This window comes from Zonotrichia albicollis, chromosome 14 (assembly GCF_047830755.1).
Source record: "Zonotrichia albicollis isolate bZonAlb1 chromosome 14, bZonAlb1.hap1, whole genome shotgun sequence".
NCBI lineage: Eukaryota > Metazoa > Chordata > Aves > Passeriformes > Passerellidae > Zonotrichia > Zonotrichia albicollis.
Window position 1 is genome coordinate 9,713,810 of NC_133832.1, and position 24,052 is coordinate 9,737,861.

Below are 24,052 nucleotides of genomic sequence, written 5' to 3' on the forward strand. Positions count from 1 at the left end.
GACTTGTGCTTTGCCAAGAGTATCAGTGGGGAGCTGGGAATGGTGCCCCATCCTTCTTAATAAACTTCAGATAAACACCAAAATGAGAACAAACATCTGACAGAAGGCTTACAGAAAACACCACACTAGGGTAAGAAACTCCAAATACATGTTATTTTCCAATACATGTTATTTTCCTTATCTCCTTACTCCCAGCAGCCTGTTTTGCTTCTTATTTTGCCTTTTTACTACCATCTATTACTCACTGGTGGTTGGAAGTGTGAGAGGAGTCATTAGTCAAGAATGTGTTGAATTGTTCCTTTCTTTTGTATAAAAACTTAAACACAACTTGAGCAATTTCTACTTTTTGAACAAATATAAAACCTGTGGTATTCTAGGAAGGCTGTACCATCTACAGAAGTTAGTGACAACTTCACCAGCATAAGCTCCTATCTTACTGTAGCAAGTTAGGTAAGGAATACCAGCAGATAAATTTGGGAAATGAGATGAAGGAAAGATTAAAAGAAATCTGACCACATAATAGAGTCCCCTCTTGAATCACAATAGTGCTGTGCAGAGGTGTGGAAGCTGGAAAGGTGTAGCAGTAAGAACAATGTGACAAGAACACATACATGCAGGAAATAGCTTTAGAAGAGCTAATGCAACTATATCAGTGACAAGAAGCCATTAATCTTTTCCTATGAAGGGCAAGAGTAAAAGAATGCTTAGGAATGTCAGATAAAGTATTTTAAATTATTGTTGTCAGCCAAGCCTTTGGACCAATAATTTATTTGAATTATATCATCAGGAAACACCTTCAGTAAGAAATAGCACCCAAAGAGCAGCAGGTGGTACTGACGGTTCCTTTGCTGTTTCTGAGTGTGTTTAATGTCATCATCCTGCAGGTTTGCACAAATTGGCTGTCAATATCAGATCTTTTCAGTAAGCTGCTTAACCTGGATGGCAGGATGGGAGGGAGGAATTTGGCCTGGCACAGAGTCAATAAGAGCTGCCTGGTTAAGAAGATTTCTGTATAGATCCCAATTTGAGATTTACCCTGGATATTCTGGGGAGAGAGGAGTCTGAGGATCCACTGCTACAACGTGGCAGTATTGGTATTATCAAGGGTGTGACCCTCACAGACTGGCACAAACAGTTTTTGGCTAAAATAGTGCTAGAAGAATACCATTAATGCTATTTTAGTCTGGAAGGAAGCTAACACTTTGATAGGACACACCTATCAAACAAAAATATTTGGAAGTCAGAAAACTGAGGAAGGAGCAATGAAAACAATTATGCTTGAAGATCCAAAATAAATATTAACTAGGATCTCATGCCGTACATCCTTAAATATTGCCCCTTTTTTTTTCCTTTTATATATATTTTTTAAGTCTCTATTTTGAAAAACATACTTAGAGCTGTAGGAACTGAAGCTGAAAATTTTAGCCCAGAAATCTTAAAGATAAATGTTGCATATAACTAATATTTATAGTCTAGGAACAGTCACCAAAGGATTTAAAAATATTAGATCCTATGAAAGACTTAAGTACCAAAAAACTTGAGATCTCTGAGCCAGATATGTTCTCCTGCAGTGCATGAGACTGAAAGCAGTGTCTGCCTGCATCAACAAGGCTGTGGGTCTGCATTTGCCTGAGCAAATGGTCCTTGAGCTTTTCTGGGAGCATTATCTTTGCCTTTATGAAAAACTGAGTTTGTATAACATTAGAAATGAGGCCCAGGGAGAAGGATTGTCTGGTGACCCAGGTGTGTATGGTTCAATTCCCTTTTCTTCTTCCAAGAGGGCACTCATGGCTCAACTGCTGCTCTCAGTGTCATTGGTGGTGTGCTGTGCACCACTTACTTCCCTCTTGATGCTTTCATCTACAGAAGATAGATTGGTACACTGGGATAAGAGACCAGAAGAAAAGTAGCCTGAGTTTGTTGCTTAGTGGGTAGGACTAGCCTGGAAAGAGATTTAAATCATCTCAGACAGAGGAAGCAATTAAAACTCATGTGTTGTACAGAAGGCAGCATCACTCCTAAGTTTTGAAAGCAGCTTTATCTGTGTGTCATGAGGAATGTGATGCTGTGCATGCCTATTGGAACAGCCTTGCAAAGGATTTAGATTTCCAGCTTCTGTTGTGTACAACAGTAATGTCTGAACTGGGTACCCAAATGCCAATTCCATTAAACTGAAAATCAGAATTGCTGAAACAGACAACTCTGTAACACTGGCACCCTTGGGAGCTTTAGGCCAAAGAGGTCAATGTTAACAGAATGGTTTCCATGTCAGGCAGCAATGGAGTAAAATTTTCCTGGATTTTTTTTTTTTTAAGCTTACGTGAAATTCGGGCACACAAGATTTTCTTGACTCGTCTCAACATCTGTGAAGATGTTAACAGATGTTTCAGCATTCTGATGACAGTAATGTAACCTGTTTTTAATTCTGATGTGCAAAATCAGTTCCTTGAAACACTGCAATGTACTGGCCATGATTACTTGGTGCACATGAAGCAGGCTGGCTAACACTGTTTCTGGACAAGGCTGCTGTGCTTCTGAACTGTGCACACGCAGCATTACTGGGAGTTCACTGGAAAGGTCTTACTTTAACAAATGCTTCAGCCCATTTCCTAATTCCTTTTGCAAAATAGGTTGACGTTGATGATACTCTTTTTATACGTAAATTTTTGTACTGTATAACTAGATAATAAAATAAATTTGGTTTACTTTAAAGGCCAAATCTTCTGGTATTTTCAAAGTGCCTGTGTAACAGACTCTTTTTGATCCACCCCAGTGGGTCACAATACAAATGCCTTGAATACAAGTTTTAGTCATGTTTCCATGTTAATTCAATGACAACAATTTTTGTACAAAGGGGTCCAAAGGTGACAAAGAAAACTATTATAAACTCTAGGCTGTTTCTTCTTTTTCTGCTTCTTGCTTCTCATCATTTTCAGGTGTTGCAGGAGCTGCTGTTTCATCAACACTTGGGTATTCATTTGTTGCATTGCTTGATGGAACTGTTGTCACAGGAATGTTTTCTTCATTGGGTACCTGAACATAGTCTGCATTGGATTGTTTCTGAACCATTTCTCTGCAGAAAGACAGGATTAGGATTGTGATCTCACATACTGAAATCCCATGTACTAGAGTCTTTCAAAATAACGAATCTTTGTATTTGCTATCTGAACTGATGTTATGGTGACTGTTTGAAGATTGTGATAAAAGGTTACAGCACCACTGGTCTGAGACAGAAAGACTGACAGCATATTAGCTAGAAAGACATCTGCATTGCTTATTTAAGTGATCCCATTAGAATAAAATAGATTTTAGTATGTTTAAATGTTGTGCCAGGGAAGTGGAAAGGGAAACTGAGTGCTGGCAGCATCTGAGGTGTGATAGCAAAACCTGCTGCTTCATGTGAGCTTTCTGGGAAATTCCATGTACATCTGGGGGCCCATTGAAGGGCATGAAAAATAGAGTTCAGTCAGAAAAGAATTTTGAAAAGATTGAAATCTGGAAAAGTCATATAAAATATATTTAGTATTTTAGAAAATATGGAAATCTAGAAAAATATTTTTAATAACATTTAGTAAAAATATTTTTATCTTATCAAAACGATAATCAACCAACTCCCAATACTGAAGCATTTTCACATGGTAAAAAATATCAGATGCTAGTGGATTCATTCAATGCAGTAAGATTTATTAGGATCCAAGTACAAAACTAGGTGTTAATGCTGCATCAATTGAAAGCTGAAATCAGGGGCATGAGCGACTGATCACTGGTCTGGGTTAGCAGAATTCCATATTAGGAAGTCTTAAACCTGTGCTACAGGGAAGTCACAGTTTTTTTCTGGCCTCAACTATATGTAGTTATTTAGCATTTTATATCAATGGGCTGAGTACAGTCTACATAGTGCATGAGATTATCCCTATTCTGAAGATTTGGCAATTACAGGGAAAAATGAGCAACCAAAGCACAGAGAAGAAAACATCTCCAGGACAGGATCAAAATGGACATTCTGGGCTCCATTCTGTTGTCTAAACCTTGAGTTTCCTGCAATCTGAGATGCCTGGGAGTATCCTAAGTGTGTGTCCTGTAATTTCAGATAGCACTGACCTGAGCCCTCTGTGTTTAAATATTAATAAATTTCCTGAGGTGACCCTTAGCTGCTCTTTCTTTTTTTACTTCCTCCACCTGCTTTTAACAGACCCCATTAACTTTAACTCTAAAGAGCTGTTTTTATAACTTGCCACTTTAGTTTGTGTTGTTTAAAAACATTTACTTCACTGTTTCAGATGCTGCTAAGTGGAAGCTGCCTGTTAAAATAGGGAAGAGGGCAATGGCACCTTCTGTTAAAAGAGCAACAGGTAAAAATCCCCCAAAAGCAGATGTTCACTCCGGAAGTTTTCTCAAAACTTGTATTATGCATTTCACTTTAGTTCTTTACAGCAGTGCTTTACAAAAATAATTGTCTTAAAATGAAGTAAACAGAAATTCTTACTGCATCTCATTATTTGCTGACTTCCTATTTTTTGCCTTCTTGGTTAAGACCCAGACAATAACGCAGATTATAGCAGCTGCCAGAATTGCTCCAATCAGTGCTCCAGCAACAATACCACCATCTGAATCTGCAAAGAAAAAAAAAATTACTTTACTTTTTATAAAGTAGCAGTATAGCAAAATCCCATGGAAGTTTAGTGCAGGAGCCTTTAGCAGAAAGAAGGGATTGGATTCAAAGAACTCTGTGCAGGAGGGTGGCCAAGGATGCTCCAGGAAAGTGAGAGCCCTGTGCTTGGGTGTTTTTTTACTGCCTCCTCTCTCACTGGGTAGCTCCCCATCCCAACAAACTCCCTGTTTGTGCCTGGCTAAGGGAATTATTGGGCTGTAATACTGACAGCAGGTGAAAGCCTTTGCTTTTCAATCATTGCAAACACATCCTGAAATCCAGGCTGCCTTTAGCTGTCTTTCAGCTAGTGGTCACATCTCCAGTGCCCTGGTCCTTGCACTGCCACATTTCACTGATGGTTGTAATTTCTGGGCTGGGGAGACCTCAGTGGGGCTGTTGGCTGGAAGAAACTGCTCAAAACTCCTCGTCTGTCTGTTCTCAGCAAAGACTCTGCAGTCAGAACCAGGTCCAGCTCCTGCTCCTTGCAGGAAATTAAGGTGAGGATGTTAAATCAGATTTCTAGGTCGTCATAAAGCCTGGGCAGGCCTGGATGAAAAGTCCAGAGCTCTCCAAATCCTGTTCTGTTCTTACTTGAAAAAAAAAAATAAAATCTAAGCTTCAAAGTTGTTGAAAATTTTCCTGCAAGCTGTGCATGTCCTCCATCAAAGGTGTGATTGCTTTGGTGTGTTTTACTCACGTTTTGCTGTTAGGTCCAGCTCACAGGTGCTGTTCCCCAGCTGGTTGCTGGCTATGCACCGATAGTAGCCAGTTTCAAAGGTGGTGAGGTTGCCAATGTAAAGGATGCCAGAGTTTGGATCTGTGACAAGTGGAGAGCAGGTACACATTATTGTTTTTATTCTGTAGAGGCAAACAGTTCTCTGTAGTGGGTAACAAAGAGCTATCCAGATATTAGAAAAAGGGATCAGCAATTATTGATTTATTTGTGTGGTTTTTTATATTCTTTAAAATAAAATATTTACTTTCCTTGAAAATTGCTCCAGTGGATTCTTTAGGGGTGTATTAGAAGCCCCTACTCTGCCAACCAGTCTGGCTGGTGTTTTACCCAGACGGATTCTGTGGTTGTCTGTGTAACTCCACAAATGAAAATGTAACAGGTCCAGAAAATTTCTGGGAGGGAAGGATGTGCTAGTACTTGAATGAGAAATTGATTCAACTCAAATTCATTCAAGGTTTCAAGGGAAGAGAGATGTAAAGGCATACATATTTCTCTCATTTTAACAATTTAAAGGCATGGACAGGACTTCAACTTTTTTTTAAATATATTAAATAGAAAAAGCATCCTGTGGTTTTGACAGCTGTCAGTTGATTTGAATAAGTAAAGATATGATCCTGTGACATTGACTATTGGAAGAGGAGGATTAATTTTAATTAGCCTGTGTGATACACAGCATTTGGAATGCTGGAATTTCAGATCCTGAACATGGTGTGTTAGTCCTATGGTTACATACCAAGTTGTTCTCTCACAGGCTTGAGGGTGTTCTCATCGACCTTGTACCAGCGGTAGGTGGGGCGAGGCAACCCCTCTTCACAGTTGCATAGGAGGTAGATCAGATGGCCTTTCTCAGGGGTTCCTTCTACTTTGCAGAAAGGTTTTGATGGTTTGACTGCAAAATAAGAACAGACACATCAGGAGTGCACACCTGGGCTGCAAACTTCCACCTCAAGTTCTGGTACCAAGCTGCTGTGAGCAAAGAGCTGAACCCCATCTACAGGTTTCCATCCAAGAGCAGAGTCTCAGTTATGGAACTGACCAAAGCCTCTCCCATTAAAAAAATTGAGTAATATTAAATATATGTACATGGCCTAGGATACAGTTTTATTGTCTTTCATTTGCATATTAACTGTTAGGAAGGTGTTGAGACTACAACTATCAATTATTTTCACTCACTACTACTCACTATTCACCGTACACCATTCTGGCACATAGCAACATCATTTTATTTACAGACGTGGCAGGAGCTTTTCCACAGAGAGGGAAAGGATCAAGGCCTGACGGTTTCAGTATTTTAACAGTTGTGAAGGAAATAAATCAGCTATAGTTCTGTTAAAAAATGTATCCATTTTTATATAATGTCCTCATTTTGCACAAAAAGGAAGATTCTGTCTTCACTTACACCAATTGTTTTTCATTTCCTACTCCAGAAATTCTTTTGTGGTTCTTTAGAGTGCTGTCAAGGGAAACCACCAGCAATGAAAGTAGCCCAAACCAACAACTTTTCTTGGTTTTCATGTAAAAAGTGAAATCTTTTATTCAACTGCTCCAAGATTTACTATTTATTTTGGGAATTTTAGATGAGAATTATGAGTAGTACTTTGGTTTTTCAGGAAATCAGTTGACACATTTTTTGCTTATCCCTGGAAGATAGGCAAGTGATGCCAAGTTCATCTGCTTTTCATCCTTTCTGCTCTGCCTGTTCATGGTTGAATTATTGCTTTCTTTCACACAAAACAAACTTTGTACTAATTTAATCCAATAAGTTTCTAGAGGTTTTGGGAATTGATGTGAGTCAGAACTCTTGGGCTGTGCTGCTGCCTCTCCCTACATTTATGCAAGTCACCATGATCAGCATTAGGTAGAATTAGCAAAGTTTTGGACCGTGCTGGGGCTGCATGAAGTAGTTTCAGTGAGAAGTTGTCACTCCCAGCTAAAATGGTGTTTTATTTTAACCAAAACTAGCATCACTTTGATTTCCAGTATGAAAAATGGAGCAAAGCTGGGTAATTCTAGCCACCCTCTTACCTTCTTACAGAAGGGAACTTTTGGAGAGCACAAAGGGACTCTGAAGGGCAGTGTTGGGAGAGCGAGGTTTGCTGCAGCTGAGGCAGAGCAGCTGAGCAGTGGGAGCAGGTGAGCTGTGGCTGGAAGCTAGAGGGCAGCCAGGCTCTGCTGCCTCCAGAGCCCTTGGAAACTGCAGCAGTGACTCAGGGAGCTCCCTCTGCATCATGGGCCTTGTTTACCACAGCCTCTTATTCCCTCTGGCCTTACGTACTTGGAGCTGTGAGTTCAGTGTTTCATAATATGGGATGGAAAAGACAATACAGCAATAGAGAGGGGAGGCACTTACCCAGCACATTGACAACCACGGATTTTTGACTCTGTCCAGCATCGCCCTGAGGGCTGAAAACTTCACAGGTGTAGGAACCAGTGTCTGAGGGCTGCATGTTGGAAATTGTTATTGATGCATTCCCTGGACTTGTTGAAGCTGTTATCCTGTTCTTAAATGCTCCATAGGAGTAAGACTGGCCCCCTGAATAATAATAGATCTGCGATAAAGAAACAATTGTTAGTTTAATAACAAAAGATCTTCTTGCTGCTTTGTTTGGTACTCAGAATATATTTGATTTCTGATTACAGCCAAGCAATGTCATCCCCTTTCTTGCCTCCTCCCCCAAGAAAGCAGAAATGAAAACATAGTACATTTGAATGCATACTTCTAAAGGTCCTTAAAAAACAAGATTTTCAGAAATGGTATTTTAATTGTGTAATTGACAGAGGCTAAATCTTTGTGGATACTCCAGGCACAGACTGATGCAATTGCAAAAACAAAAGCGAGACCATTGAACATCAAATGACAATTTTATGAAAAAATGCTAAGTCATGCACAGGGAATAATGATATTAAGTGAAGCACTGATAATTTTATAGCATTAATAAGCAGCTCAGTAAAAGATTATGACAAGGATGGACCTGTCATTGGTAAAAATGGGTGGCTGCAGAGCTTTCCAGATACAGAATCTGGAAAGGATTCTGTAAAATTCCACAATCAGAGGACTGAAATGAATTCACAAGACAAAGGTCTAAGTAAACAAGGCACCTGATCTTTTGGCAGTAAATTTGAAAGCCATGAGGATGCAGTACAAGAACAGAGCAGAGTCATCAAACATGCAATTATAGCAGCCATTCTATTCTTGTTTGTGTCATCAGCTTAGGAGGCAGTGTCATGGACTATCTTTGCTTTTTGAATTTATATCAGGGAGGAAGTAAAGAACACCTGCTGGCCCAGTGCTTGGGGAGTTCCTATTTGGAATCAAGAAGTTCTCCTTCTACTAAATAGTAAAAAAATGGTTTGCCAAATGATAGGCATAGTAAGGATAAATGTTTCTAAGGTATGCAGCATTTCCTCCCAAATAAAAATTGCTGATTTAACATTGACTGATTTCACTGACTTCGGTAGCATCAATTGCCCTTAGCAGCATTGTGGAGTAGAAGTGGCCTCATAGGCCCAAACTTGTTGTCTGCTGAGGGAGAGGAGAGGTAGAATTGTGCTCACTGCAGAGCCTGGATGGCAATCTGAGCCTTGGGCCCTGAATCCCTTTAGGAACTGCAATATCTCATCTGCTCTGGGGTAAGTGTAGTAGTTCTCAAAGAGTACCTGCCCTCTGTCCAAGCTAACTCTGCTCTGAAACCAAGATCTGAAAGAACAAAGATGTGGAAAACTACAATTCATTACTTGTTTTCTGAGGTGTTAATGATAGTGTTGTATAAAAGTGACAGTATTTGAGTAGGCAATATGTTCCCCTGTGTCTACATACACACCCTAGGCAAAGTGAACACTTCCAGCACAGTCAGTCACTTCTCTAAACTTGTGAGAGGTGTCCATATAGAATTATAGGTTGTGACCCAAATAGATCTAACATTGTTCCTACTGGCAGTATTTCAGAATCATCACTGAAGTTGAAGTAACAGGATGTTTTTAATGGAAATAGTAGGAAAATGCTTGAAGGAAAAAGTTTCACAGACTCCTCTTCACAGGCCATTCTCACTTGACTGGTATCAAAATTTCCTTTTGTTCAAAGTTCCCTGCCTTTTAGGGATACTGCAGATCCCTGGTGAGAAGTACAATTTGTTTTACTTCACAGATCAACTGATTGCATTTTGAATTAAGAATATTAATTCTTAATTCTGTTTATCCTCCCTGATACGGTGTTGACTGAAGTCTTTAAGAAATGTTATCTAAAAGCCTTTATTAGCTTAAAGCAAGGTACACTCCAAAACTGTCAGAGCACAGCAGGTTTATGCAAAGATATGGCTTTGGAATGAAGGTCAGAATCAGCTTGCACAGCACCAGCAGCTCCAGGGCTGCAGCTTGGCCCTCTCTCAAGAGCAGCTTTGCACACTCCTCAGCCAGACTTTATCTTTCCCTGCCCCAGGATTACAAACACCAGGTACAATTGAGGCAGGGCTCTGAACACCAAAGCATTCCCAAGGTGTAGAACACTGCTGGCACACTGGGGAAGTGTAAGAGGTCCAGGGTCAGCTCGATGACAGACCTGGTTAGAAAGTGCTGAAGCTGGATACTGCTCCCGTTTTCCATTGTATGCATGCAACACCATCAGTTTTAAAACTGATTTTGTGCTTTGCAAATATCTAGAGATGGAACTCTGCTGCCAAACCAGAGTCTGGATGGACAAACTATATTCCCTGGGTTAGGAGAGTGTTCAAAATAGTTTGGTTTAAACAAATCACTCATCAAAAAAGTTGTCTACCTGGAATCAAAAAACACACTGGGCCACATTAGTCTCATTCTACATTTATCTGAATGTGAGCAATAGCTGAGTATTATTTATCACTGTTCTTGCAAAAGTCTGAAGTTACAAGAACTGTGACTTCTGACTTCAGCCTCTTCTGAGGCTGATGTTCCTGGATAGCTCTCAAAGTGATGGGCTGGATTTCCATCTCCTCTCCAGCTGCACTCTTGGAGTAGGGCAGTGAAAAGGGTTCCATCAGCTCCTTACACTAATGTGAAATTTAGCTCTACAATTATTTAAGTGAAGTAATGTGTGTCTTGCTGCAGCATGAGAGGAGTGTCAGGCCCATCATACCCTATTAAAGGCTTGGTTGTTGGACAGAGGGGCTAAATTCTTCTCAATCTACCTCAGAGTGATCTGGAATTATGTGAGAGTAAAGAGTAGCAGAAGGGGTCCATGGAATGCTCATCTAGACAGCCCATCTTCCTGGGAATAAGACTGGCACTGCAAGTTGTAAATGCAGTTGGGGCATGCCAGTAAACCCTGCAGAGGAGCAAGTGCTCCTTGGTGTATTTGACCTGCAGTCAGGGTGAGTTACATGCTCAAGTCCTCATACAATGCACTGCAAAACTAATCCCTGTGTTCTCTCTTTCTGAGTCAATAAATTCAGAGAAAATATTTTGTGTATGCTGTTCAATCTGAGGCAGGTGTCAGTGCAGCAGAGATTATTTCTTCTCTTCATAGATTCAAACAGAATTTCTTACTGGGTCACTTTTTGTCAGCCATGAACATAAAGCAGTGAAACACTCTCAGGCAATGTGTTCAGCTCCTCTGCAGGCTCCTGCCTGTTCTCTGTTCTCTCCTGTTCCCTGCTTATCTCCCTGGCTCTGGAGTTCATTGCCTGAAGGAAGGTGGTAAACACCAAAAAGGCTGAAAAATGTTCTGATTAATTGCTGAGTGTATCTCTTGTCCCAGAGGTATGATTGGACTGTGTACACAGGAAATTTCATTTAAGAGGAATATGTTTCAGTTAATTGGCTGTGAATTCATAGTCCATTTTAAACAATACACTCAAAATGGATATTTTAAACCCCGGTTCAAAGTGGTTTTATGCTGTCCTTGAAAAGCTGGTTTGTGGCTTTCAGAAAACTGAAATGAAAGTCTTTGCAAAAGTGTTTCTGTTTTGATTCAAAAGTAAAAAAAAAATGTTTCCTCTTGAAGTTATGGAAAACATTCTGGGTTTGGGCGACTGCCAGCTAATGTTTTCTCCTACAGACATACATCATTGACTTTTCTTTCCATATTATCTAAAATGTATGTATGGGAAAACTGTATATTTAGGCAATGGTAGACTTCTTCTGGAAACCTTTTTAATCTTGTGTGATAAATATATTTTAAGTGCATCATCTTGAATGCAAAAAATACAAAAGAAATCTGCTATGCTTCCCTTCAAACAAGCTTTTCATGTCCTCTAGCAAATCATGAGCAGCTGTAGTGAAGTTGATGATTTACCAGAGCAGAAACAATATTGAGGGCGCATTAATGGTTGCTGCTTCTCCTTACCAGCGAGTTTGTTCAGGCAAGTTATCATAAAATGGTGCCTTTTCACATTTCCTGGAAGCAGCTGCCTGGGTGACTAATCAAACAACTCACAGAAGGAGGAGTGGAGATTATCACTTCTAAAACTGTTGTCCCTAATAACTTCACACTCTGAGACACTGGTTCCTGCTGAACAGCACAGTTGCCCATCTGTGACCTTAGAAAGGGCTGCAGTTTAGTTGGTTGTTCAACCTGTGGCCAGGCAGTGCCAGAGCTGCTGCCCAGCCATCCTAACCAGGGCTCTGGTTACCCTTCATGTCCACAGGCAGTTTGGACATGAAACTGTGATGATGTGGAATATATCTGCCTGCAGAGATAGCAGTCTGAGGAGCTGAGGACTTTGAAAAGCTGCCAGATGTTCAGCAGGGTGTGAGGAACCCACCTACAGGTTTTTGTTGTACAACTTCCATAGAAAAATCTTCCTTAGGGTGTGAAGGGAGTGTGTGGAGAAGCAGGCTGGAAATTAGAAGAAACATGCCTCTCTCTGCTTCTCTTGTTCTTTTGGCAGGACAAATATATACTAGAATTTGTGTAAATATGTGTCTTTCAGATGGCTTTGGATGGACTCCTTCATAATTTCCAGGTCAACACTCCTCCCTCCTCCCATCCCCATCTCCTGGAGTCTCTGCATCACAATGCTCTACATGCCCAGTACTTATGGATATCAGAGTTATGAGATGCACTTAGAGAGGCATTAAATGTGTCCTGCTAATCTCCACAGAATCCTGATTTCCTGACTGGAGGACACTTTCAGGACATGACCTCTTTTCCAGTACCTGTCTTTCCTCCCCCAGCCTCTTCTCCCTTTCCACCACATGTGAAGCTCTAGGATCCTGTTGGATGATGTTTTTCTGATGGATTCAGTGTGTGACTCAGTCTTTGCCTGGAGAACTGGAAAGCTCCAGCATCCAGAGGGCCCTGTCATTGGGCTGTCATTTTCTGTTTGACATTTTCTCAAGCTACTAGAAAATGGAGGATATTAAGAATTTCACTTGTTTGAGATTGTGATCTCTTTTTGAATTCTGAGGACAGACAGAATTTATAAAATAACAAGGGGAAAAATGTTCATCACTTCCTTAAGCATCTTACCATCTAAGGAGAGAACAAGTACCACACAGTCAGTGTTAATGAAGGCCCAAAGCTCAGGTTCTGAGCTCAGCTAGCTAAGAAAGCAAATGTTCACACATGTGTTGGTTTCTTTGACACATCACATGACTGAGTCTGGGCCCAAATCTCTTCTTTCATCCACAGCTTCTTTTCACACATTTTTGTCAAAACTCTGATCTGCCAGAAGGTAGCAGGGATATCACAGGGATATCCCTTACTGGGCTTTTTCACAGGGAATTGGAGGTATTAATAATGACAAGTGTCTTTTCACAATAGTGCACTGGTAGAAGAAGAAAGGAAGGGAGTCAGAAACCTTTAGAGAATTAATAATTCAGCAGCTTTAACTGATGCAAATGTATTGAAGGACCAGCTCTTTCAGGTTCTTATAGTATCATTCTTGTGGCTGAATTTTTAGTGAGTAATTCCCACCAAGAACAAATGTGTTTTCTCAGTGCATTTGGTGTAACTGCTCTTCAGCAGTTATTATTAGATGTCAGTTCACATTAGGCTGTACCCTGTACTCCATGGTGAGATGGGAACCCTGCTGCAGTCAGAGAGTTTGGAATGGATTAGGGCTGGAACACTGAGCTGACAGCAGAGAGGAAGCTGGTTCAGCTCAGTGTCCTTGGTATCCACCACATCTCAAAATGGTTTTATATTCTAGGAAGGAGATCCAGGATGATTTTTTTTCTATGTAAATATGTAGCCCCAAGTTTGGGCTGCCCAGTCTGGCTCACATTCAGCCCAGAGGATCCTTGTGGGTGCACACACTCTACAGATACCCTTTGGGTAGAATATTCCTGAAGGTGCCAGTTCAGCCACCTAGAATAGGTGGGGAGGAAAAACCTCAACACAAAACCTACATCCAAAATAATTTTGACAGAAAAAATGCAATAAAAAATAGGGTGAGTTAAAAATTCTGGATCATGCATCCAATTCAACTTATTTCAGTCATGTGCAGCTTTTCAGATTTCAATACAGAATATGGATACAGGTTTCACAGTAGCACACATCTAGTAGAAGCTATTTAGCTCTGTTTCCCCCTTAAGATTATGGGGATTGTTTTCTTACCTTGTATCTCCAGCTACATCTTCCCCGTGCATCTGTCACATACACCGTCTTTTGACAAAGACTGACTGACTTTTCATCCATACTCAGAATACCATGGCATGGGGAATGCTGCATTTGAGTAAAAATGTGCTGATCTGAGAGTTAAATGAGACTTTAAATGTTCCCCCAAAATCAAAGAGCCATTTCTCACATAGCTCCCCACCTACCATCCGTGCTGATCACGAGGGCAGGGTGCCTCGTGTTCAGTGCTTTGTGCAGAAAGTACCTCAGGCCTTGTCAGCCACAAGGTGAAACCAGCTTATTCCTAAATTCTACCTAAAATTAGGCACACTAAGATTAAAGTCTAATGTTTGCTACAAACACCCCAGTTACAGCCTGATTATTTTCTTCTTGTCTGCACTTTGTGATAGCCACAGGCAGTGCCCATGGTCCCACTGACCCCCAGAGTCACTCCAATGGCAGTGACACATGTCCTGTGGTCCCAGTGACACCCAGAGTCACTCTAATGGCAGTGACATGTGTCCCATGGTCCCAGTGACACCCAGAGTCACTCCAATGGCAGTGACAAACACCAGCAGCTCCATCCCTCTGCTCTGCAGGTGCTGTCTCTGCTCCCTATGGAGCTGCTCCTTACAGTGTCTGCTCAGCCATCCAAGTGCTAGATAAAACTCAGTTCTAAACAATCAGCTCTAGGCAAAAGGAGATGTTTATGGATGAGAGAGGCCCTTTTTTTCCAGGAAGATTTCCTGCACTGCCTCAGGAGGTGCTCCCCACAGCTCATCTTTCTCATGGGCTGGGAAGGACTGCTCTGCTCCCAGGCTGGTGTCCCCTGCAGCACTGACAGCTCTGCAGGAGCATCTCAGGTGTCTTGTGGCTCAAAGTGTGTGAAGGTGTCCCCTGAACTGCTCAGCCTACATGGAGGGGAATTTGTTATTTCAGAGGCTTTGATGGAAACACCCACAAACAGGGCTGGCCCTTCTCTGCCTCTCACCTGGGATGGCCCAGTGCCCATGGCTGTGCCTTGCCTTGTGCGGGGCAGCTGAGTTGTGCTGCTGTTGGGACTTCTGATCATCTGAATTTGGGGTGTCAGGGCGGAAGGAGCTGACACATCTGTGCTCAGGTCACTTTTCTTGTCTTTCCTCCTTTGGGCTTTCCCTCCTTGTCCCCTGTTGCTGACCAATGTGTCACAAGTTCACATTGTTTGGAGAAGATTTTCATAAGTCTCTCAATAATTCTGTTTTGCATAAAAGTAACAGGCATCCATGACCTTTACTCATCTAGTGAATTTAAAATTTCAATCAAGAATCCTGCTGTGGGCACATCTTGGTTGGCCAGGCAGTGTCCCTGAGCATTTCAGTGACTTCAGCTGTAGGTGGCCTGGGCTGAGGCTCAAGGTGTGGCCCAGGCTGGGTTCAGGAGCTGGATTTGGCTTTGCAAGGCTGCAGCCTCGCCTGTGAAGAGTCAACAGAGGCTTCAGCTTGCAAACATTTACTTAGGTGCTTTACACAGGGGCCAGCCAGGTGACTCAGAGCATGAAATGAAGCACAGATGCAGGTCTGAGCAGGAGCTGGGCTTTGCCTTATGAACCAGGCCAGGCTGTGCTGGACCCTGGGTGAGCAGAGCAGTGTTAGCCTCAGTTTGTGGAGATGTAAAATAGAGATCACTCAGTGCTGGAAAGTTCTCAAGATCCTTGGCTGGGAGTTTTTATTTCAAACTTAAATGCAGCATTAAAGGGCATATTGCAAAGGGCTAAATGGGAAAAATAAAAAGTTAAAAATATGTATGGCATCCTATTTTCCATGATTTTATACTTACATTATTAAGTTCAAGTGAGGGAAATTACTTCTCCTAGAGAAACTTCTCAGGAAAAGAGCAGAGTTAGGCTCATTTGGTAAAAAGTTTATGTTTACCCACTAAAGCTGTGCTGTCTTCAAAGGAGTGCTGTGAACACCTGGCTCTGTTTGCTCGCCTGAGCAGCCTGGCTGTGGTGGCTCCTCCCTGCCCCTGGTGTAACTGCCAGGCTGGAGCTGGGACACCTGTGGCAGCCCTGGGGAGGGGGGACAGGGCAGGACAGGGCAGGAAAACACCACAACATGGGAAATACCACAACATGCAGGGCATGGAAACATCACAGCAAGCAGGGGATGGAAAAAAACACCACAGCAAGCAGGGGATGGAAACACCACAGCAAACAGGGCAGGGGAATACCACAGCAAGCAGGGGATGGAAATGCCACAACAAGCAGCAAAAGATAAAACCAACCTCACCAAGGCAGTGCTGGGAGGCAGATCTGCATCAGTAGCAGGGCTGCAAAGTAAAGAAAAGCACAGCCTGCCCTTGCGGCAAGGTAAAACCTGCTGCTGAGTACTTAGGGACATTAAATTAACACTGGCACTAGTCCTGCTCCTGGCATTGCTGATTTCACTCACTGGTTTCACCTGATCTTATGGATCTCAAAACACTGCAAAATCTGGACTGTAAGTGGCAGTGTAAAGTAAAGGGGTACCTATGGCCTCTGCTTTTTATATGTTATGTCCTAAAATCTGGTAATTGAACCCTCTCATTCATTAATGCTTAAAGCCAAAAGCTCCTTAGTAGTATAAATTTGCCTTAATTATATATAATGTTTATAAATGTATATAATGTTTACAGCTTGCTCTGTTACTTGTTGCCACTCTAGAAAGAGCCATGTTCTCATATATGTTTAATAAATAAACAGTATTTATTGAAATCAATAATTTTTTCCACAAGTATTTGTTATAGAGAATATCTTCTCTGCTTAATCTTATTATTTTCAGTATAGTGCCTGTGTGAATAACATGGTCATCAAGACATCTAGCATTTAGTAAGATGTCAAGAATTTTTAAAATTTAGTTGATGGGAGAAGATGTATTTTTTACAATTTTTTAGAAAACTTCTTAGTCTCCTGTCTTCAAAATATTTGGCAGAATTTTCCAATAGTCAAAAATGGAATTTGAAAATGTTATCCAATTAATTGCTGAAAAAAAAGGGCAAATTTTTTAGTAGAGCCAGAATTTTCAACAAATTTTTCAGGGCAAATATATGCTATTTACAAGGAAATGTTTGGTATTTTGTTATGGATCTGTTAGAAGAATATAAATATCTCATAAAATTAAATAATTTTATTCCAGTTAAAATTCAAACCATACTATTGTTCTGGTATTCAGTAAGGTATGGTGCCTGTCTTTCCAATATGGTTTTGTTTGTCCTTTTACCATATTAAATATATTTTTGCATTGCATATTAGTATTGTTTTACCTAAACAATGAAAGCCAAAGCTGGCAATCTCCTCCATTTTCATGCATATGTTTCCTACTTGGAACAAAATGTGAAACTCAGTTCAGCAATGTGCCAAGCCACCAGGGCAGAGCCAGGTTTGTAGAGAGATTATCTTTTTGTTTAAACTTGTGAGAGGAAAACATGCAGGCTTTCAGGCTCCCAGTCCTTTCTGAAACTCAGCCTGAAATAGAAATATCAGCCTCATTCAGAGGGAGGGTAAAAATCCAACTTTATGTTCAGCTGTGTGGTGTGATTTCCTAAACCATATTTTCCACAAGCAGCCACAAGCCTTTATTCCCAGTGTTTGCCTTAACACCATTAATTTTATTGTGAATAGGTTGAAAATGGTAAGGAATTGCCAGGTGGTGGTGAAAGGATACAGAGTCAATGACCAAGACTGAATGGGTTGCTGAAAGCGTTTTAAAAAGAGCAGTGCCGAGTCCTGAAGCCTCCAGGGACAGCAGCAGGACCCAGGGAGCAGAGGAACCCTCAGAGCCTCCCTGCCAGCCCAGGAGAGCAGCAGGGACAGGGGATTGTGCCTTGCTGTTCAAGGAGAGGGGGATTAGCACTAACCCGGGGCCTTTCCACACTGAACTGACTTCATGGAATGAAAATGCAAACCACCCATCGCAAGCACAGCCATCCAAATGTGTGAATTTGCCGTGAAATGAGTTTCAGATGGGGGAATCCTGCTGCAATTTTCCCCAGCAGTGCTTCCCATGGACCTTTATAGACACATCTTTCCCTGTGCCTGCAGTGAGAGCTGCGGGAGCCAGGATGGAGCACTGGGGGGAATGATCCATAAAGTTTCCCTGGCATCTGGTAGTCTTGCATTGGGTAGTTCTTGTTGAGTGTATTCTGAACCACCCACAGTATTTTATGATTGTAATTTTCAGGGGGTATTTTTCTCATCATTAGCCACAGTTTACAAATGATTTTCCCCTCCTGGATCTCTTGAAAGTGTGTGATTCTCCCTCTAAAATACTTATAACTGCAACCTGCTCATTTCTCTTGATTGTGACCAGAAAAAAATATGGCATTTAGTGTGTTGCAATATGGAAAATTTGATGCAAGTAGAACAGAAAGTCTCTAACCAAACCTGGATGAGATGAGCTTGATTCTATGCCAGTGCTGTACTTCCCACCTGAACAAGCAGTTATAATTTAAGATGTAACATACTGGATCAAAATTATAATATATTGTACTATACACAACTTAGGAAAACTGTAGCTACCACCCTTTCAGTAATAATTCTTCATTTAATAAAATAGTTTTAACTTGAGGAAAGCAAACAATGAGTAACAACTACTCAGCTACACAATCAGCCAAGGTGTGCCTACATCAGTCTTTCATCCAGCTAGAGTTAGAATTTGGGATGGGCCCAGGGTTTGTGCTTAGCACTGATACAGGTTTATCTGTGGCTGTGATATACTGCAGTTGAGTGAGCAACTCTGTCTTGGGTTAAATTGCCATTTCTTACATTTTGACTATTGCTGTTCAATGCCAAATGCATTACAACCTGCACATTCTGCAAATTGCAGGCAAATTCTGCTGTAATTGATAAAACAAATGGAAGGTACAGCTGTATCAGCAATGGCAAGGCTCCTACTGAAATATTATTAGGAAATAATAATGAACAGGACAAAAATATCCTCAGTGTGGACTGTGATACTCCTCTGAGTCAAATCTCTTTACATCAACTCTCAGCTGTAACACCTGGCAGGAGGATTGAATGACCAGAAAAAAAAAAATATGTTGGCAACAGGATAAAAACAATGGGAAATGATTGTTCCACAAGCACAAGCCAGGGCATGGAAAAGGAATCCAAATAATCTTCAAGGATTCAGCAACACTTCTAATCAGGATTTCTTCTTCTAAAAGAATGTGTTGCTGACTGCTCACCACCTGTCAGGACTGAGCTCATGGGAGCTCATACTCTGTGTTATGCTGGGAATGAAATTCATGGGTTCATTTCCCCACCAAAACATAAGATTAACAGATAGTTCTTGAGGTTTGGGCAGCAGTGGGAGTACCTATAGGCAGATCCCATCCCTGACCCCTTTGGGGCAGACCAGGCCGCTCTGCAAGCTCCTTACAGCCACACGAGAGGCTCAGGCTCAGAGTCACTGCTGGCATTGGTGTCCTTCCCAATCCCCTCCATGCTGACCCTCCAGCCTGCACCACAGTCCCATTATCCCCCAGAGTGTGATATTGTTTGGCTGTGCAGCCTTTTGGGGTCTCAGGAAGGGCAGGGCCCATTTGCCCTTGACCTGTAATTGTTCTGTTTCCACAGTGACAGCCATGGGATGCTGGGAAATACCAATGCAAGTCTGAGTGGCAAATTTCCTGCTATGACAACTTTCTGCAGAGTGCTGCCAACACTTGCTGCTCAATTTATTCACAGCCCACCATCGTGCACAGCTCCTCTCACTGAGCTGCCAAAAGGCAGGGCCTGATCAAGGAGCTCTCATTTGACCCTTAAATGGGGAACAACACATTGTCATAGGCAAGGGCGTCTCACCAGGAAAGCAGCTTTCACAATGGCAGGAAATATCTGCCAGACAAGAGAAAAGGGAGCTGGTTCAGGAGCTGCAGCCCTTGTGTGATTTTTGGACACCTGGTCTTTGCTTCATATTTCCTTTGTGACTTGGAGCAAGTTGTTTGAGCATCTGAATCACTTTTATACTTTCTCATCACTTTGTGAAGGCAGTCAGGCATGTCAGTGGGAGCTAGGAGCCTAGATAGTTCATCTGCCCCTAAATTTCACTGCACCCCAGTCCTTAATTTCTAGTTAGGAACCTCAACATTACCTGGTCTGTAGTAAGGATAATCCCATCAAACATAACAAGACCTTTTAAGGACTTAAGGATATCTCAAATATCATTTCATAGTAATAACAAACAAATGTCTTACGGTATGCAGCTGGCTCTCTTTGGCACTGTAAAAACTCCACTGAATAAAGAAATTTCCCAGGGTTCCAGGACTGGTGTATGTGCAGAGGAGGGTTGCATTTCCACCTGTAGTGACATTCACTGTCTTCTCAGGGACTGTCACCACCACCCCGCTGGTGTGGCCTGTGGGCAGGAGAGTGGAGAGATCAGCTGGGGCTGCCTGGGAGCCATGCAGGAATTATTGCTCCTGTGTTATTGAACAAACTCTAGCATGGATCTGGCTGTTCTCCTTTTCAGTACAGCTTCCCTTGTGCTTTGTGTGGAAATTTCAGAGATAACGAACTGGGACTGGGTAAAAGCTAGCAAGCAACTTAATCCCCCAGAATGCTCTTGCCCTTACAACAAATAATATTCTTAAAAAGCAGAGTTCCTAAACCCCTACTTGTTCTCACTGGCTGATACTCATCTTCTCAGTAAGAGTCTGTGGTTAAACTGAAGATTTTGTCTGCACTCACAGTGCTCTCCTGTGCTTGCACTCATTCACAGCTGTGTCTACCCCTTTCACACACCCTTCTTGCCCTTTGCATTCTCATTCACATCTCTGTCTACCCCTCTCTTACACCCTTCTTGCCCTTTTTGGTTTTTTTGCAGTTATTTCATTAGATATCTGGTCTCCTCCACTGTGGAGCATCATCACCTCCAGTATTCTCACTCCATCACCCTTATGTTCTGACTGGGATTCGGTGGCACTGTTAGATCCCTCAGTCTGGAGTCCAGCAGCTTTTCTCTGCTTTTCTTTGCCAATTACTTTGGTTTTGTTTAGGTTTCTAAGAGTTTACCTCCAGAAGCTGTTTTTTTCCCCAATGCTATTACATTGTAAAATCAAACTAAACTTTTTGGAAGTGTTTTTACTGTGTGGGTTGTAGGGAGTTCTTTGGTAACTCAATCAACCCTTTCTGTTGAGCTCAGAGCAGAAGGGGAGCAAACACAACTTGTGAGCCCTTCCCACAGTGCTCTGATCAGCTTTGACTACACAATCACAGTAATGAAAGGAATCCAGCACCACCTCACAGTATTTATCTGTTTCTATCCTCTGTGAATTACGAGCCATGATGACACATGACAGCACAGAGAGAGCTGTCAGAAAAATAAGCCTGAATTTCAGGTTATTGAGTCCAGTTTGAAAGCTAATGTCTATAGATTCAGGCTGAGAATGTTTTTCTTTTCAATGGGATTGAAAACATTAAACATTTTGAGGTTTCTATGCAAAACAGGCAAGGCGAGAATTTAATGTCATAATAATTTTCATGTAGGTTTATTGCATATATTAATGATTGAGACAAAAATGTAAAACATTTTTGTCTATGCAGGATCTGTGCATCTTATGTTGGGGTGCTGCTTTTGAGAGTATAAGCAGAATCTGCAGTAATACTAAAGAGCATTTTGCTGAAATTAAAAGCCCTGTGTGAGAAAACATTGTCTATAAAAAGAAACAATCTATTTTGTCCTTGCAATATTTAATAGTTTAAAATGACAAAATAGATTGTTTCTTTTTATAAACAATCTATTTTGTCATTTTATCTATTTAAATATTGCAAATACATGAGTTAATACAGTATGCAAACCTATCTAAACTGTTTTGTTTTTGATGGCTTCAGTAGTAAAATCTCACTGCAAGGAAGAAGAGAATAATATATTTTCCATGTTGATGGAAGCTAGGATGAAAATTAATGGGTTTAAACTACAACAAGATTTATATTATATGTGAAGACATACAATACAGTGTCACAGGAATAGCTGGAGCCTGACCTAAATGTGTCAAAGCTGCCTTGGGGAAAGGGGATCCCAGGACTGGCTGCCAGTTCTGCTTGTCTTGTGAGTTCAGCAGCTTAATCCTTACTGAGATCTAATAGAAAAGCTGTGCCATCTTATTCTAGGTATCTTAGTTCACTGCTCTCAGCTTTAAGAATTACTGTTGGCCAGAGGATGATTGTTTCCTGCCACAGTTTACATGTATTTATTTTCTGCTCTTTGCAGGATTAAAGGTACTGTCTTTCAACACAGTGTTATTCTGTGAAAGCATCAATTTTCCAGTCATCTGCTCCACATATTTACTTTATCATTCTCTGGTTTTAGAGTCAGGATTGCCCCAGAGTCTGACTGTTAAAAGATTTTCCAGAAGAAATTATTTTTGCAAAAATTACTCCACAAAGCATTCCAGTTTCCATAAAACTATATCTTGAAGAAATACATTTAATCGAAATAATCTTCCCTCAAGTAAAAAGTCTGCTTAAACCAATGCTAATTGCAACATGGATCTTTTGACTGACAGCAGAGTGAAACAGAGCCTGTTTCCTCACCATGAATGTCAATGGCAGCTTCACTCTGCATTTATGGCTTCCAACCCCAAATCCCATTTCCTACATACAGACCTTTTGGTTTAAATTTTAAAAAGTGCACAAATAAGAAATAACACAGTGAAAACAGCTTGTGTGGACAGGACCATAACTTGTTAAAAATGGCTGATCCATGTCTTTACTCATCAATATTATAGTGAAACTCTTTCCTTCCCACAAAGTCACAGTTAATTAGGAATCTCCCACTTTCACTGAAGTCCTTTGCAGTTTTTGACACTCATGAAATAAATCCAAGTTTGCTGATCTTTTCTGAGCCACAACAGGAACCCCCAGTCAGTAATGTCCACCAATATGGGCACATTGCTAATCTTAAATCCACAACTTTCAAATTAGAGGACATTGCTTTGAAAAGTGCATATGGTACCAATTCAAAACTGCATTTCATATCTAAGGTAAAAATCTGTTGGGTTTATATGTGTGTGAGAGTTAGAACACTGAAACTCCAGGAGCAGCTACTTAAAATATTTCTATGGCACCCAAATCAGAGAATTCCATCTGGGAAAGAAGATGTGGAAACTAATTTTCATTTTCTGTAATGGATACAGGGGCTGTTTATCTCCATGGAGTGTTAAAATGACTGCTGCTGTATATATTAAACATAAAGCTTAGCACAATGAAATGCCCTTGAAATATGAGTAATACGTAGTTTTTACTATACCATAAAATTCCTGTATTTCACAAAGTGTTATGTCCTCATTTAATTAAAAGATTCTTTGCATGCTTAAAGTTAATCATCCTCCAAAATTTTTTGGTGGTTGAGGGATCATTTTCCAGCCCTATTATCAAGGGGAGACAAAAGCCAAATGTGGAAAAACCTGACCTTGAAACACATGAAAGACCTGAACTCTCCACACAGAGCTCTTTGCCACTTCCTGACATCAGAGCAAGGCATTAATCTACCAGAGCCAAAATTCTGTTCTTGAACAAAAAGCTCTTGGCTGGCAGGGGTCAGTTTGTGGATTTCCAGAGGATGGTCTGGCAGAATAGCCATGAATTTTATTCCACCCTGAAATCATTAATCTCTTAAGTTCTCCCAGTTTGCCAGTCAGGCTCACCTGCTCTCTTACCCCCACAGGCTCCTTTGTTCCAGCACCATCTCAATGTTTGTTATTCTTACCTGCAAGGATGGCTAGAATTGGAAATATCTTCAGCACTGTTGCACACATCTTCTTGATGCTGGGAGAGAAAAAAGACCAGATGCTGCTTCTGGCTTCCACTGAGACTGGACTGGTTTAGTTTTTGAGGTTGGTTTTTTGTTTTCCTTATCAGCTGTGTCTCAACACGTCAGTGAGCTGTTTCATTCTCCTTTATCACATGTGTGCCTTTCTCCAGCTAGTGGTGTGACTGTTCACTTGAAACCATTTTGTGGGGTTTGAGCAACCAAGGGTTTTGTTAATAATAAACCTTTGAATCAGAGAAGACCAAATGCTCCCACTTTTGCCAGGCCCTGCAGTATTTGCCTACTTAAGTACTTTCACTGAGTACAAGAAAGGTATTTGTGGAGCTACTTGGCAATCAACCTGATTA

The 24,052-nt window shown here is 41.2% G+C and overlaps 1 protein-coding gene across 1 annotated transcript; it reads right to left on the reverse strand.

Moving 5' to 3' along the window:
* Positions 1 to 2,275: 2,275 nt before the first annotated feature.
* VSIG1 (V-set and immunoglobulin domain containing 1) lies at positions 2,276 to 23,826 on the reverse strand. Its single transcript, XM_005484467.4, has 8 exons — positions 23,643 to 23,826; positions 20,131 to 20,291; positions 13,918 to 14,025; positions 7,738 to 7,936; positions 6,121 to 6,276; positions 5,349 to 5,468; positions 4,487 to 4,613; positions 2,276 to 3,073 (listed from the first exon to the last, which is right to left on the reverse strand). Exons 1-8 carry the CDS (start codon positions 23,689 to 23,691, stop codon positions 2,890 to 2,892), a joined length of 1,104 nt encoding a protein of 367 aa, XP_005484524.2. The 5' UTR covers positions 23,692 to 23,826; the 3' UTR covers positions 2,276 to 2,889.
* Between the last annotated feature and the right edge of the window lie 226 nt (positions 23,827 to 24,052).